At 33.7% G+C, this 15273-nt stretch overlaps 1 protein-coding gene across 2 annotated transcripts; it reads left to right on the plus strand.

Annotated features, from left to right (window-relative positions):
- Positions 1–1116: 1116 nt before the first annotated feature.
- Positions 1117–14943, plus strand: LOC140060380 (presenilin-1-like). Of its 2 annotated transcripts, XM_072106562.1 has the most exons (11): positions 1117–1136; positions 1943–2191; positions 5827–6026; positions 7027–7168; positions 7938–8005; positions 8204–8424; positions 8515–8613; positions 9003–9104; positions 11941–12153; positions 12480–12592; positions 13135–14943. In XM_072106562.1, exons 2-11 carry the CDS (start codon positions 2051–2053, stop codon positions 13288–13290), a joined length of 1455 nt encoding a protein of 484 aa, XP_071962663.1. In that variant the 5' UTR covers positions 1117–1136; positions 1943–2050; the 3' UTR covers positions 13291–14943. The 2 variants fall into 2 exon arrangements, with proteins under 2 accessions (XP_071962663.1, XP_071962664.1); XM_072106563.1 differs by lacking the exons at positions 1117–1136; positions 1943–2191 and adding an exon at positions 4434–4543.
- Positions 14944–15273: the final 330 nt, after the last annotated feature.

Consider the following 15273-nt stretch of genomic DNA (forward strand, 5'->3'; position numbering starts at 1 on the left):
ATACAAAAATAAAAAAATGTAAAAGTATATAGATGAATTGATGACGTCAAATTTTGACAATTGTAGAAATTACGTATGATATATAAAACTATTATTTTCTTTGTTCGATTTGATATAAATGAGTTTTATTATATTTATTTATCAGATGTGTTTATTATTCAAAATAAAAATTATAGGTATAGGCCTAATAATGACCTTTAAATGAAAATTAAAATGTATATATAATGAAATAATCTTATTTAAATGATTTATTCCACGCATGCGTGGTGTATATTTTATGTGTGAGAGAGATATGTTTTTAACATTATTTGATATTTTTTATGTATGGGCCTAATAATACGTTTATAAACATTTTTTCAATGCGGGTATTTTAGTGATAGGATTAATTTTTATTTTAAATGTTACACGTTCATGGGGGCTATTTCAAGGCGCCAGCGATTGACAAGACTTCGCCTATGCCTCGACTTCCATCTACAGTAATATCAAATCTTAATCTTACGAGAGAAAAAAAGTGATGTGATGTTATAAAAGCAAAATTCTTTTTAAGATAAATCAAGAATAAAATATTCAAAAGTATTAGTATTTTTTAAAGCATTTTTATTACTATTAGGCCTACCTTAAAGTCACACATGGTCAACACGTTTTGCAGTACAGATATTTACGTCGATACACGTACGGGGACGGGAACATAGTAAAATGTAATACGAAATTGCTCACTTTTGTCTTTTGTCAATCGATCTAACCATGATCTAATCCATTTTTTTGCGCGCGTGAACTTTATAGAATGCAAAAAGCATGGTGGAATTGAACATAATACTTCTTGCATATGACTCAAGTAGCCTATCACCCATGTACAGTCCTCCTCTACAAAAGAAATGCGAAAACTCGACACGTCATAGAATTTTAAGATTGTGAATTTATATTTTTTTGTAGAGTAAGTATTACTCTATACTATAGGGTATTTTTTGAAAAAAAGTTCTATTGTTAAAACAAGAAATATTTGGTACAAAAAACACCGCTCGACTTTTTGACGTAACAGTTAAAAAAATACATTTTGTTGCAAAAATACAATTGTGTTTGTCGCCCTCTATTAGGACAAAGCAGACAAGTTTATGAGTCATATCGTGGGCAAATTTGTAAGTAATTTTACATATTTCGTGATTAATTTTTAGAGTACCCCGATAACATGAATATTTTTTTATCCAATGATCTGTTTATTTTATTCTAATAGGTTTTATCGAGTGCTTTTTTAGAACTTTTAAAGTCCTTTGTTACAGTGTATTTTAATCGGAAATCAATACGGAAGCAGTAGCCTTGTCAGGCGCATCCGGTCCCTCTTGATTGGGTGTCAAAGTCGAATGGTTGAGGCGAGCAAAGAGAGCGAATGCCCTACACTTGCCTACGCCATAGGCCTAGCTTTTAAAGTTATATGATAATACGCATATTTTTATTTTGTATAGATCCCAATTTTTCCTGAACAAAAGGAAATGCCAAATCCCCTTTTCTGCTTGAAAAAATAATTTTTTTCTTGTACAGTAGGTACGCTAGATCGAGAGTAGGAGCCAGTTGGGCCAGGGCCTAGCGCTAGGCCTATATTTAATTAAGGCAGAAGGTAGGCCTAGCCTAGAGAGAGAGAGAGAGAAGGGGCTCTCTGACTCTGTCTGTATGCTACTACTACTTCTAGTACTAGGCTAGGCCCATAGGCTATGTTATGGTCTATTCTAGCTAGTAGTAGCCCCGAGACTATTAGTAGGCCCTTCCCTCTCCCATCCTGTAATGTACTATCAATTGATTTTATTTATCTTTTTTTTCATATTTTTTTGGGAACAATACATCTTCTCTAATACGGTGTGGACAGATTGTGGATAGAAAACCCATAGTGCAACAGAAAATAAAAATAAAACTTTTTAAACAACTTCGCCAATATTTGTTTTTTTACTAGGTTGTAGAAAATAACATTGTCACCAAACTACAGTACGAAAAGTAGTGCTTCACGTAAACCTAACTTGTGTTTGCGAGAGTTCGCTCACGCATTTTGGTTGTTATATTTATGAGCGATTCCGAAGATAACTCTACAGAACGAACGCGCCTGATGAGTTCATCAGTAGTTATGAACAACGAAGGGACTGATGGTGTCGTTATACCACCAAGCGGTACAAGCGGTACAAGTAGGACCGTCCCATCACCACAGGTAAATTAATTTCATATTTTGGCCATATGGTTTATCGCAAATAGCGTTTGGAATTGGGATCAATAGCGCAACCACCACTATATAAAATTTTTACTGGTGGCGCTATATTCTCCCAATTCCTTTCCATCATGCATCACTCATGCTATTTACGACGATTGTTTCTTATAATAGTTTGGGGGTTTTTTTTAGGGTGGAGTCTCTCTTTTATTATAATTTGGGTCGCCTCAATCTTTCTGGAAATTACAAGTAATGTATGCGACATTTATATAGCGCTATTTCATAAAGATCAGAGCGCTGTGGACTTAGATGTTACACCCTTTCAACAACATTATTCTCCCCTAAGGGTCACATCGTGTCATCGGCAGCCAACTACGGTGCCATTACGTCTGTCCGCGACAGTGTGTGTGTGTGTGAACTAGTACACCGGGGTAACCCCCCACTCGTCTCGAAATATGTACTAGGTTTTTTAAAGTGCACACGAGCAATATGCATACACTGGACCTACGGTTTATAGTCCTTATCCGAGAAGACTTATTCTACCACCAGAACCATGGAGCGAGTGAGCCTCGAACCCTTTCCAATGTTATGGCTATGGATTACAGTTCCATTGTCTTAACCGCTCGGCCACTCACAAGTGTTTTGGACTTAAACAAATAAATACTTTTGTAATTTGTAATAAAAAATGCCTTATAATTAAAATACTACACCGTTAATACCTGTAAAGTAACTGTTCACTGTTACAGTACAGTATTTTTATGTTTTTATTATGTTAACAATTCCTTTAATTTAAAGTGTACAGTACTAACTTTTTAATTCCACTTTCTATCAATGATGTACTTTTGTTGTATTGTTTACCATATAGAAAATTAATTTAAATGTTGATTTCATTACTGTGCAATCCCTTTAATTTAATTACTGTGCAATCCCTTCAATTTCATTACTGTGCAATCCCTTCAATTTCATTACTGTATAGTTCCTTTTATTTCATTACTGTATAGTCCCTTTAATTTCATTACCACACACTGTATGGCGTCCCTGTACATTGTATACTACTGTGTAGCCCCTTTAATTTCTTTACTGTACAGTCCCTTTAATGCATTAACAAAGCAATCCCTTTAATTTGATTAATACCATGCATTCACTTTCATTCCATTATTGTGAAACCCCTTTATATTTTCATTACGGTATTATAGTCCCTTTAATTGCATTACTGTGCAGTCCCTTAATACATTAACTAAGCAGTCCCTTTAATTCCATTACTGTGCAGGCCCTTAATGCATTAACTAAGCAGTCCCTTTAATTTCATCGTTATAGTCCTTTTAATTTCATTACTGTGCAGTCTCTTTAATCTCGTTACTGTGCAGTCCTTTAATTCTTCCATTACTGTGCAGTCCCTTTAATTCTTCTATTACTGTGTGTAGTCCCTTTAATTCTTCCATTACTGTGCAGCCCCTTTAATTCTTCTATAGTATTACTGTGCACAGTCCCTTTAATTTCATTACTGTGCAGTCCCTTTAATTTCATTACTGTGCAGTCCCTTTAATTTCATTACTGTATAGTCCCTTTAATTTCATTACTTTATAGTCCCTTTAATGTCGTTACTGTGCAGTCCCTTTAATTCTAGTATTACTGTGCAGTTCCTTTAATTCTTCTATAGTATTACTGTACAGTTACCTTTAATTTCATTACTGTGCAGTCCCTTTAATTTCATTACTGTGCAGTCCCTTTAATTTCATTACTGTGCAGTCCCTTTAATGTCGTTACTGTGCAGTTCCTTTAATTCTTCTATAGTATTACTGTACAGTTACCTTTAATTTCATCACTGTGCAGTTCCCTTTAATTTTTTATTTTCCAGTTCCCTTTAATTTCAGTGTAGTATCTTTTAATTGAATGTCTGTACATTTCTTCATCGTCTGTCCCGTTGAATAGAGTACAGTACCTTTAATTTTAAAGGTCATAGACACAAACTTTACATAATTATTGATTATTACTCCTGCCGTGTCTTACAATTTCTGTTTTGCATTAATATGTCACATATTAATTTCTCCTCTCTTTTGGAATTTATAATAATCTGGCTTCAAGATGTCATTGGCTATTCAAACGTTGGATTGTCTAATTCTATGCAACCAGCTTTTTTTACTCTCACCGTATATCTTTGTCACGCTTCATTGGTTTCATTTGATAAGAGCACTTTATAATTAGTAATAGTGAATTTGATAGTCTATTAGGCGGTTGACTAGGACACATGTAAGAATGTCCGATGAATCTGATTCGGGGGAACATACTGTACTCTTATTGAACCATTCCAATCAAGAAGTACATTTTACGAGTAATGGACACAGTCGGAGGCTGGTAAGTGTGGCATATAATCAGCCATGCAACTGGTTGTCTAGTAGGTCTAGGAATAGTATTAACTACATTCACTTTGAGTGCCTTTTCTGTATAATAAGATACTGGCTTTCCATGCTGCCTATTCTATGTACTGTATACATGCTTATTTTTCTGTATAGGCCTGGGAGGGACTTGCATGATTCTCAGGAAATTTGTCTATTCATTTATTTTGTCCACAATGTATGCTTCAGTACCATTTAGTACTCTATACTTTTACTTAGTATAGTTTAATCATATTCCTCATCCACATTGCTGTTTTTTGGTGTTTTGTCTACAATTCTGGTGGATCATAATTTGTATTTATTATTTTATATTTTTATTATTGTACTTGTTGTATTAATTATTATTATGTGATTAGAATTAAAAGGTTATTACATTATCATAGATGAACTATTGTCTTAATTATGGTAATTAGCACTTCCTTTCATTGTTAAACACATTATACAATATCTAATGTGAAACTAAAAATGACATATTATAATACTATCTACAGATAATGTGAAATTGACATGTTAAAGGAATTAACTGTATTAATATAATTATTATAACTATGTACAGTTATTTCCTTTAGAGTCTATTAAATGCATGCACAGTACCAGCATTTGTTTAAAACTCACTGCCTACCATGGTTAAAAGGCACTAATGGAACACACACAATTTATGAAAAACATATGATATATAAATATAATACAACCATTTATCGAAAATATACTTATTGTGATAAAATCATTAACTTTATTATCTTTATGCCTTATTTATTACATAAGCTTAGTGATATTAATATATACATTGTTTATTATACCTACTGTAGGCATCTTTTGTGTGAATATATCTCACAGTATATCACTGTAGGATTTGATACCTCAAGTTGGGAGAACACTGGTAGTGGTAGAAGATTAAAGTTATAATATGATTATTAATGAATGCAATTTTATATTTAATAATTCAATGACATTGCATGTAAAATTAACTTTCAAATAATCACATTATTTCTAGATACCACATACATTTTTCACACCCGGTCCTGCCTAGGCTCCAGTCCAGGTCCGCGTCAGACAGCGCATACAACATCAGCTACTTTTCGTTTCCATGATGCACCACACGACTATGTGCACATCGAATAAAAAGATTGTTGCATAGCTGAAAAGAAAACATGTTATTTTCTTTTCACGAGCATGACCAGTGTGAAAAACGCTATGGTTTTTTTTTCTCATTACAAAATCATTTTACGTTTTAATTTTTAGAGTAATCCAGAAGGCAATGAGGCACCACCAGCGGCTTCGAATCGTCAAAATCAAGATGAGGAAGAGGATGATGAGATGTTGCTGAAGTACGGTGCCAAACATGTCATCATGCTGTTTGCTCCAGTCTCGCTGTGCATGTTGGTTGTCGTGGTAACCATTACAACGGTTGAATTTTACTCGGATAGCGGAGGACAATACCTGTAAGTTGGACGCAACACAATGAAACAAGCGCAAATTCTTACCTTTAAGTTAATTAGGAGTTGACGAATGACAAGCGACAATTTGAATAATCCATCGCTTGTGATTGGTCAAATTACTTGAGTTGCACTCATAGTGTGAACCAAGCTCTAGTTACCATCATTGATTTCTTATACTGAAATGAAACACTGTATAAATGTAGATTCTATCCATCTGATACCATGATAAGACAAACATGTGCGTTCTACCACAGGTGAAAATGACGTCGCTTTTGTTTGCACAGATGTCAACTTCTTATTTGTATGTGGTGTCAATCATTGTTTGTAATCAATGTATGTGAAAATAAAATTAACAATTACGTATCCATGTACAGTTTAACATTATAAATGAGGGATGGGACAATTTAAATTTATGATATAATAGAAGCCTTCTTTGGAATTACGGTTAAATGGACACCCCTGTTAGTATATAATATGAATGTAGGGCATGTTTTAGCATCAAAACCTATTTAAGTGACACACCTATTAAGGGGACACTTTTTTGGGTCCTGGAGGTGAAAATTGGTTGAAAATGAAATTTATATTTATACTGGGTAACCTCTTCAGTTAAAGACTGGTCTCCCAGAGGGCCCAGTTGGTGATCAGTGGCTGTGATGTACTAATACACCGGGGTAACCCCCTACTCGTCTCGAAAGATGTACTAGGTTCTTTAAAGTGCACACGAGCTAGATGTGTACACTGGACCTACGGTTTATAGTCCTTATCCGAGAAGACTCGTTCTACCACCTGGAGTGAGTGAGCCTCGAACCCCTGCCGATGTTATGGCTACGTAATTACGGTTCCACTGTCTTAACCGCTCGGCCACTCACTCACTCGGCCACTCACTACCATACAGTATTTACTGTTAATGGCTACACAATTATATTGAAAATACATCATTAATGATTATTTATAATGGTATATAATTAATAGAGTAATTTATTTTTTTTTTCATTTTTTGTAGGGTGTATACTCCTTTCCACGAGGACGAGGGCGGTGCTGGCACAAAGGCTTGGAACGCGGTGGCCAATGCGTTGATTGTAGTTGGAGTGGTTCTGGTCATGACTGTGTTTCTTGTTGCCCTTTATAAATACAGATGTTACAAGGTACAGTAACTCTATTATTGAATTATAAAACATAATTTGTATACTTTCAGTTTTTCATCAGAAATACACCATACTGTAAAGCCTTGTCTACACTTACATTTATGCTTTAAAAAAATGTGATGTGCCCATATATGGACACTATGATGTCATATCACTACCATATTTAAGCATAGCACTACCATATATGGGCACATCACAGTTTTTTGACACATAAAGTTTGGTTGGAGAGACACACCTTACCGGTGACAGCGTTTTGTTTTAAATGCTTTTGTCTTTCCTCGGCTTCGTGTCTTGTATTTCATATATATATATATTTCTATGTTTTTTTTTGGTTTTTTTTGTAATTATTATTTTATTTTTTTTTTATGTTTATTGCCGAAATGAATAAAATAAAATAAAATAAATAAATAATAAAATAGTGTAGACAAGGCTTACTGTAAGATCAAAACGTAGTAACAATAGGGTTATTTTTGTATTTGATAAGTGTGTCTCTTGAATAGGTTTGTTCCAAAAGAGTGATTCTACCGTATGATAAATAGGGTTGACATTCCAATATACAAAGCATCAAACTTGTTCATCCAGTAACAGGTTTTTTTCATTCATTTGCGCTTTTTCTTAATTTTCAATATTTTTTTTTTTTGTATAGCTTAAGATCTGTACTCTGCATAGCACAGATTCTGAAATATGCATCATTTATGTAGGTATATGTGGTGTGTGTGAAAATAAATGAATTTGAGACCATATTAAAAATACAATTGTTTTATTTCAGGTGATACATGGATGGTTAATCACTGCTTCACTTTTGTTCCTTTTTCTGTTTTCTTATATTTATTTAACGTAAGTAAAAAAAATAATAAATGCCATTGAAATATACACTAAATGAATACGTTATTGCAGTAAAAAGTGTAGTTACTGCAGTACCATAATATTGGCATGATGCCTAAGTCAAAGAGATTTTATGGAGACATCAGGTTGTACCAAACAAATGTGGTTGTTTTTAGGCCTGTTATCTAGTTTTAAATTTTTTAATTTCAGAGAAGTGTTGTTAACATACAACGTGCCCATGGACTATATAACAACAGTGATTATCATGTGGAACTTTGGTGTAGCTGGTATGTTTTGTATTCATTGGAAAGGGCCGTTGCTGTTACAGCAGGCTTATCTCATCATCATCTCAGCCCTCATGGCTCTTGTGTTTATTAAATATTTACCAGAGTGGACGCTGTGGACTATCCTAGCCGCTATTGCAATATATGGTAAGTATATTTTATTTGAACACATCAACTTTGTTGTCAAACTAGTTTGATTGTGTAGACAGAGCTTAAGTTTATCAATTTTCTTTACAGATCTTGCTGCTGTTCTCTGTCCCAGAGGACCATTGAAGATCCTAGTAGAAACAGCTCAAGAAAGGGATGAACCTATATTCCCAGCTCTTATTTATTCTTGTAAGTTAAACAAACTACAAATACAAATGAAGGAAAAAACCTGAATTTTACAAAAGATGCTTATGCTATTTTTTTATTACCTGTTTTGTTTAAGCTGGGTTCACACGCACGCACTAGGGTTAAGCATGCATAGAATGGAGTAAACTGGTTAAAATCTTATCCGAGTTACTAATACTTTTATCTTTGTGTTGTTAACTGTGACCCAGGTCCTAGACTAAATAAGACGTGCTCTCATCTCAGGATGGTATTCATTAATTTAATTGAGCTTATTTGACAGGTGAATGGCCAATGTATGTTAGTTAGATGACCTCGATTTGTTTACTCCACTGCTGACCTGTTCTATTCAATTCACTGATTCGTAAATTATTAAATCTTATTTCTATTGTTAGCTACAATGATCTGGTTGGTCGGAATGGCTGATGTTGACCCAGCCGATAAGAAAAATAAGAGTACGGCCAACAGTACAGAAAATATCAACAGTGCTGCAGAAGGTAGGCTTAACTATTTACATTTTTTTATAATTTCTCGTTATCGAGTAGTAGATGTGGACTGTAGTGGGATAGGATTCATTTACTAATACTAATAGTAAACCATGTGACCTGTCAGACAGGTCATAGGTCAAGAGTCAGCTATGATTTGAACATTAACCATATTTTTGTTCTAATACTTAATTATAAAATATTATTTAAACAACCTTTTACTGTACTGCACACATCCACTGTAGAGACATTTGCCTTATTTTGACCAAAAGGCATTAAACACATCAGATAGTCTCATGTTCTAGATAGTGATTTGGCTTTAAATTTATCAAGAAAGATTTTTTGCACACATGGCGTGTCATACTTTTAATTGGACTGGAATTAAAGATTATCAAAACTTCCATTGGTGGCGCTACATGAAAAAAAATCTACTGATGATATAAGTTCTGAAAGCAACTGACCTCTGTATGCACTGAACGCACTGGACTGAACGCAGTGAATGCACTGGACTGAACGCAGTGAATGCACTGGACTGAATGCAGTGAATGCACTGGACTGAACGCAGTGAATGCACTGGACTGAACGCAGTGAATGCACTGGACTGAACGCAGTGAATGCACTGGACTGAACGCAGTGAATGCACTGGACTGAATGCAGTGAATGCACTGGACTGAACGCAGTGAACGCACTGGACTGAACGCAGTGAACGCACTGGACTGAACGCAGTGAACGCACTGGACTGAACGCAGTGAACGCACTGGACTGAACGCAGTGAACGCACTGGACTGAACGCAGTGAACGCACTGGACTGAACGCAGTGAACGCACTGGACTGAACGCAGTGAACGCACTGGACTGAACGCAGTGAACGCACTGGACTGAACGCAGTGAACGCACTGGACTGAACGCAGTGAACGCACTGGACTGAACGCAGTGAACGCACTGGACTGAACGCAGTGAACGCACTGGACTGAACGCAGTGAACGCACTGGACTGAACGCAGTGAACGCACTGGACTGCTCAAAGAGTATAGTACTTGTCATGTGCTTAGTTCATTTAAACTGCGCTCCATGGAGGGATCATTATATTATAAATGCTACAGTATTTATTTACTTATGCGTTGCTATGACAATTTCAGTCACTTTCCAAATAATTTTAACATGTTACAATCAACTAAAAGATCAAAGTTCATGGAACTTTTTATAAAATTTACTTATCGATCTATTTCTTATGTTGCTTTTCTACTTTCTCCTCAGATAAAGGTAATAGTTTTATATTTATTCTGAATGTTTTGTGATGTTTTAAACTGAAGCTCGGCAAAACAATTAATATTTTAAAAAAATAAATGACAAGCTTGCGCACCATGCATTATGAAAGTCAGCATAACAAAAAAATCTGTGTCTGAATTACTTCAGCACTGTACACTGAAACGGTACATAGTCATTTTACACTAATACGGCTAAGTATTGCCTTTTAAGTTCGAGAGCCGCATAATGTAAAAAATAAATTTCAAAAAATTGCATAGCATATAGAAATGTTGTGCCATTTTTTTTTTAAATTTAATTTCTTTAGCTTTACTAAAAAATGTTCAGTTTTAATTTAAAAAAATTGCATTTTCGTAAGTTTCAAAATACTGCAATTTTGTATTAGATTTAATATGCTTGCTGTGTCGTACCTGTTGTATACCTACCTGTTATTTGAACGCTGTGTTTCTAATTTTAACATTAACATTGATAACATAGATAATAATACTTGTAGTTAAAGTTCTGTGTTCCTTGTTTATTTCTTTTGTTATTTTGTTATTTACACAGCTATGTTTAGGAAATGCATGTCAAATGTAGTATAGTTGATTGACCTTGTCATGAACTCCTTTTACGTATGTTTCCGAGCGGTTGAAAATACTTTAGGAACTCCCTTGTGACATAAGAGTAAACACACAAAATCCACAAAGTTGTAAATTAACTCAAAAACAAAGCTTTAATTTCAATCAACTTCAACTTTCAACAATCCAGTAAGCACTTTAAACAACAGCTTCACAATAACCTTTACAATAATAATAATATCCAACCTCTAATCCAACCTCTAATCCAACAACCTTCTTCAAAATAAATGCTTCAATAAAAAATCCTTCTCCCTCTTACAATTGTCATACTTCCCCTTATATACAATATGTTCATAACCTTCTAGAACATTCCTTATACTGTACTTCTTCTTATTCTATTGATTACAGTTTCTATTAATAGCACTTCTGAAATGTTCTTGATTGTTCTTATTAATTATACATGGTTTCTTAAATCAAAACATCTCTAGAATGTTCATGTAAATACTATGTTACTCTATATGTTAGGGAATGGTAATTTATTACAGACCTTCCAAAATAAGTGTGATATGTGTGTATGTGAAAATGTTATACTTTTCAGTAAGGTGATGTCTCCAATTCTTGGGAAAAGTGTACTAAATTACTGTTGTGTATTGTATTTTTATACCAACATATCCATTGCAGAAAATTATAATGAAGAAAATATTTTTTTATACAGTGTATATATTTATTCAAATGGGGAATATATTAATGTATAAATTGCAGCAGGAGCATTTAAAAAAAAGAAATGAAATATCATTACTTATAGATTATACTAAAATCAGTAAATTGTATCAAAATGAAGAATACATTCTAAACCACCTAGTGATGTACTTTTACCAATTAATTAATTTTGAAATGATAAAGATGAGGAAATTTGTGAGAATGATAATGAATAATATATTGAGAATTTTATTAAAATTATTTAGATCAATATTTTTTTCAATATATCATGACTGAAAATCATCGTCACAAATTTGCTTTGAAACAGATGTTAACCTTATTGGTAACATGGAAGAAACAAATGGGGATGGTGAGGATGCCGGGTTTGACGAGGAATGGACTAACAGACAACAGACCGATCTTGTCGCCAGTAATTCTAGTACAACTTCAGAGGATGCTCGTGCAGCAGTTAGTGCCCTCAGACAAACGTCAGAACAAGGACAGCAAACGACAAACCAAACGCCTGAAGATGACGAAGAGAGTGAGTATAATTGTAAAGCAATCCTGAAAAATTGTCTGCATGACTACACAATAGTCACCCATGAGTGAAGTGGGTACCTTACTATTTATAAGATCAAATATATGCATTAATATACAAATACTGAACAAATTGTTTGAACGGCATAATTCAAAAACGTAGTAGGGCAAACATCCTCAAAATGTACATTAGAGCGTGTTAATTATCACCAATAGATATCACTTTTCCGTTAGGTAGGGATAATACTAAATGACACATGATGCGTATTAACCAATCAAATTGCATGTGCTATAATATTGTATACTATAATTCTATGTTCATTTATATAGGAGGAGTTAAGCTGGGCTTGGGAGATTTCATCTTTTACAGCGTTTTAGTCGGCAAAGCCTCCGTTACAGGTGACTGGACCACGACAATTGCATGCTTTGTTGCAATTCTTATTGTAAGTATACAATTTGTTTATATTACGCAATTTTAAATGAAAGAATTAAAAGCACTGATTATGTGAATTACTAAAACAATTTATATCAGGAATTTAGCATAGCTACTAGGTTTTTAAGTTTGTTTTCTACTAGGCGAATTTAATGTTTTTGCAGAGAAAAGATAATGCTACCCTTTTATTTTGTTTGTACTACAAAAGCAAACAGCTACCATTTTCATTTAGTCGATCAATTGTTTTCTAAACTGTTCGATTCGAATGAGTGCACATGAGTTTCTCTTACCTCATTTTCCTAGGTCTGATTGGTTGTTTTGAAAAAAAATTGAAAACTGCTCAAAATCACTTCTTTAGTTCTTACAATTCTTATTGTTATTCTTAAGTTCTCACTTGTTCTTTCTTATTAACATTATTCACAACATTACCTTAAACACTTCTGTGTCAATAAAGTTGGAAAAGCTCTCAAAAAAATCTGTAAAATCAGCAGCTGATATAAATGTTCAAAATGTATTATTGTTGTATTGTTAATGTTATATTATATTTTGCAGGGGTTATGCCTGACTCTAATCTTGCTAGCCATATTCAAGAAGGCTCTACCTGCACTACCTATATCCATCACGTTTGGCCTCATTTTTTACTTTTCAACGAGTTACATAGTCTTTCCCTTTACAGATAGTTTAGCATCAGAACAGGTGTTCATATAGCATTTTGACCAAACTTTATACTCAACTGTTTTTCTACTGCTATACAGGCTATGGTTATTTTCAGAACAAAAATTAGATAAATCCGAGCTTTCCTTTAAAATAGTAAGTAAGCTTAGCCATTTTATATTATACAAATGATGAATGTTTATGAGTGCGATATTACAAACAATTTCATGAGTCAAATGAAATTATTTTCATCGAATACAAACATTTATTATTTGTTTTATATAACATCTAAGTAGATTCTTGCCATTGTTCTGATCTTGTTGTTACGCAAAGATCTGTCATGCACATCGCTTCTTCCGTTTCTATTTGGATTTAAGCAGATTTTTTTCCGTTTGCAAAAAAAATAAAGAAAAAAGTTCTATTACCTGATCGTTAAATAGTACATACTATGGCACACCATCAGACCCACAATACATACTATGGCACACCATCAGACCCACAATCATTTAATCAAATGACAGGAATTTATTTAGGTGTATATAAATATGTATATCAATAGTTCTAATCAATGAAATGTCATATCAGATTCAGATACGCAATGCATTGGGTGTAACATTAAGCTTTCATTTAGTCATTTCAAATCTCTTCAAAATTCTGACCACAAAAATAGAATAGGAAATTAGTTTCACATTTTGGGCATAATTGCGCCTTGACAATAGGGAGTTTTTAATTTCCATCAACTTTAGGTCCTACACATATTGTATCGCTAGTCATCGTATAACATGGAAATCTACCAAAACTGTGTCAACGAATTAAGTATTAGGAAAGGCACATCGCAGTATGCGCACAATGGATAACCGTTAAATACGCTGCATTACAATCAGTAAATAGAACTGACTTAGTGAGCGCAATTGGACAGAGACAATTTTTGATTGAAAAACAATTCTATTATTCATGTACAGGAATATAAATACTTTAAATTCATTATGGAATTTTAGTAGAAGAAAGTAGAAATGTGAGAGATTTATAAGGAGTACATTGATAAAATGTGTTTTAAAATATGCATTTTTAAACAGAAAATTAAAGCGTACACATTTTGTCAGATATTATATACGCTTTCCTTTGCTGCGTTCATTGTGGTGTGTTCGATTCATGTTCCATACTCATTAATTTGTTTTAAGACGTCTTGAACACTCTTGATTCGGTTTTTATTGGCAGTATATAACAGTGTAACATAGTATAACAAATTTAAAGTTCTGGGGACAAATCCGTGAGTAACTCATTAGTTAATCATTCCTACAAGTTTTAATGGTGGGGCTTTGGAGCCAGAGTTGAATGGTACACACTGAACCTGTAGGACTGTGTAGTGACCTTTCAGATATTAACACCGAATTTCATGAGAATTGTATACAAATCATGTAATGTTTCTTCTGCGAAAAAATCTTTTATCTGGCGGTGTTCAGTTTTCATAAATGCTAGACTGATTTTGAGTCTCTGGAGATTGAAAGCATGTTCCCGCCATTAGTCAAAATGTAAATGGAACTTTCCTTTTTTCTAAAAAAATATGGCATTATGTTTGATGTATTTCTGTGTATTTATAATTTCAATGAATGTTATGTTGGCATTGGCAAACTGTACCCAGCCTTTGCTTGTAATTGAATGCTTTAGTACTTGTTTGTATAATAAATAATGTTACTTACAAGAGAATTTTACTGCATTTAAAAATTTCTTTTCATTTATTATTATGTGCATTTTAAAGAACCTAGTACATCGTTTGAACGAGTAAGGAGTTATCATAGGGTACTAGCTCACACAGCCACGGTCATGGACAGCCTAAATATCGCCGTAGTCGATAGTCCACAGCGCATTGAGACATTGTTTGTGGAATGCGCTATATAAAAATATTGTTAATTGAAGCCTGTGCTTTAGCTCAACCCATTGAATAGAACAGTCAATATTTTGATTCAAAACAAAACAAACAAAAACCAAATACTTATTTGAAATAATATATTTAGATAAACTATTACAGAACACTTT

Source organism: Antedon mediterranea, chromosome 10, assembly GCF_964355755.1.
Source record: "Antedon mediterranea chromosome 10, ecAntMedi1.1, whole genome shotgun sequence".
NCBI lineage: Eukaryota > Metazoa > Echinodermata > Crinoidea > Comatulida > Antedonidae > Antedon > Antedon mediterranea.

Coding starts and splice junctions, on each gene's coding strand:
- LOC140060380 (XM_072106562.1), top strand. CDS start 2,051: ATGAGCGATTCCGAAGATAACTCTACAGAACGAACGCGCCTGATGAGT. Junction 7,169..7,937: donor ATAAATACAGATGTTACAAG/GTACAGTAACTC, acceptor GTTTTATTTCAG/GTGATACATGGATGGTTAAT. Junction 8,006..8,203: donor TTTTCTTATATTTATTTAAC/GTAAGTAAAAAA, acceptor TTTTAATTTCAG/AGAAGTGTTGTTAACATACA.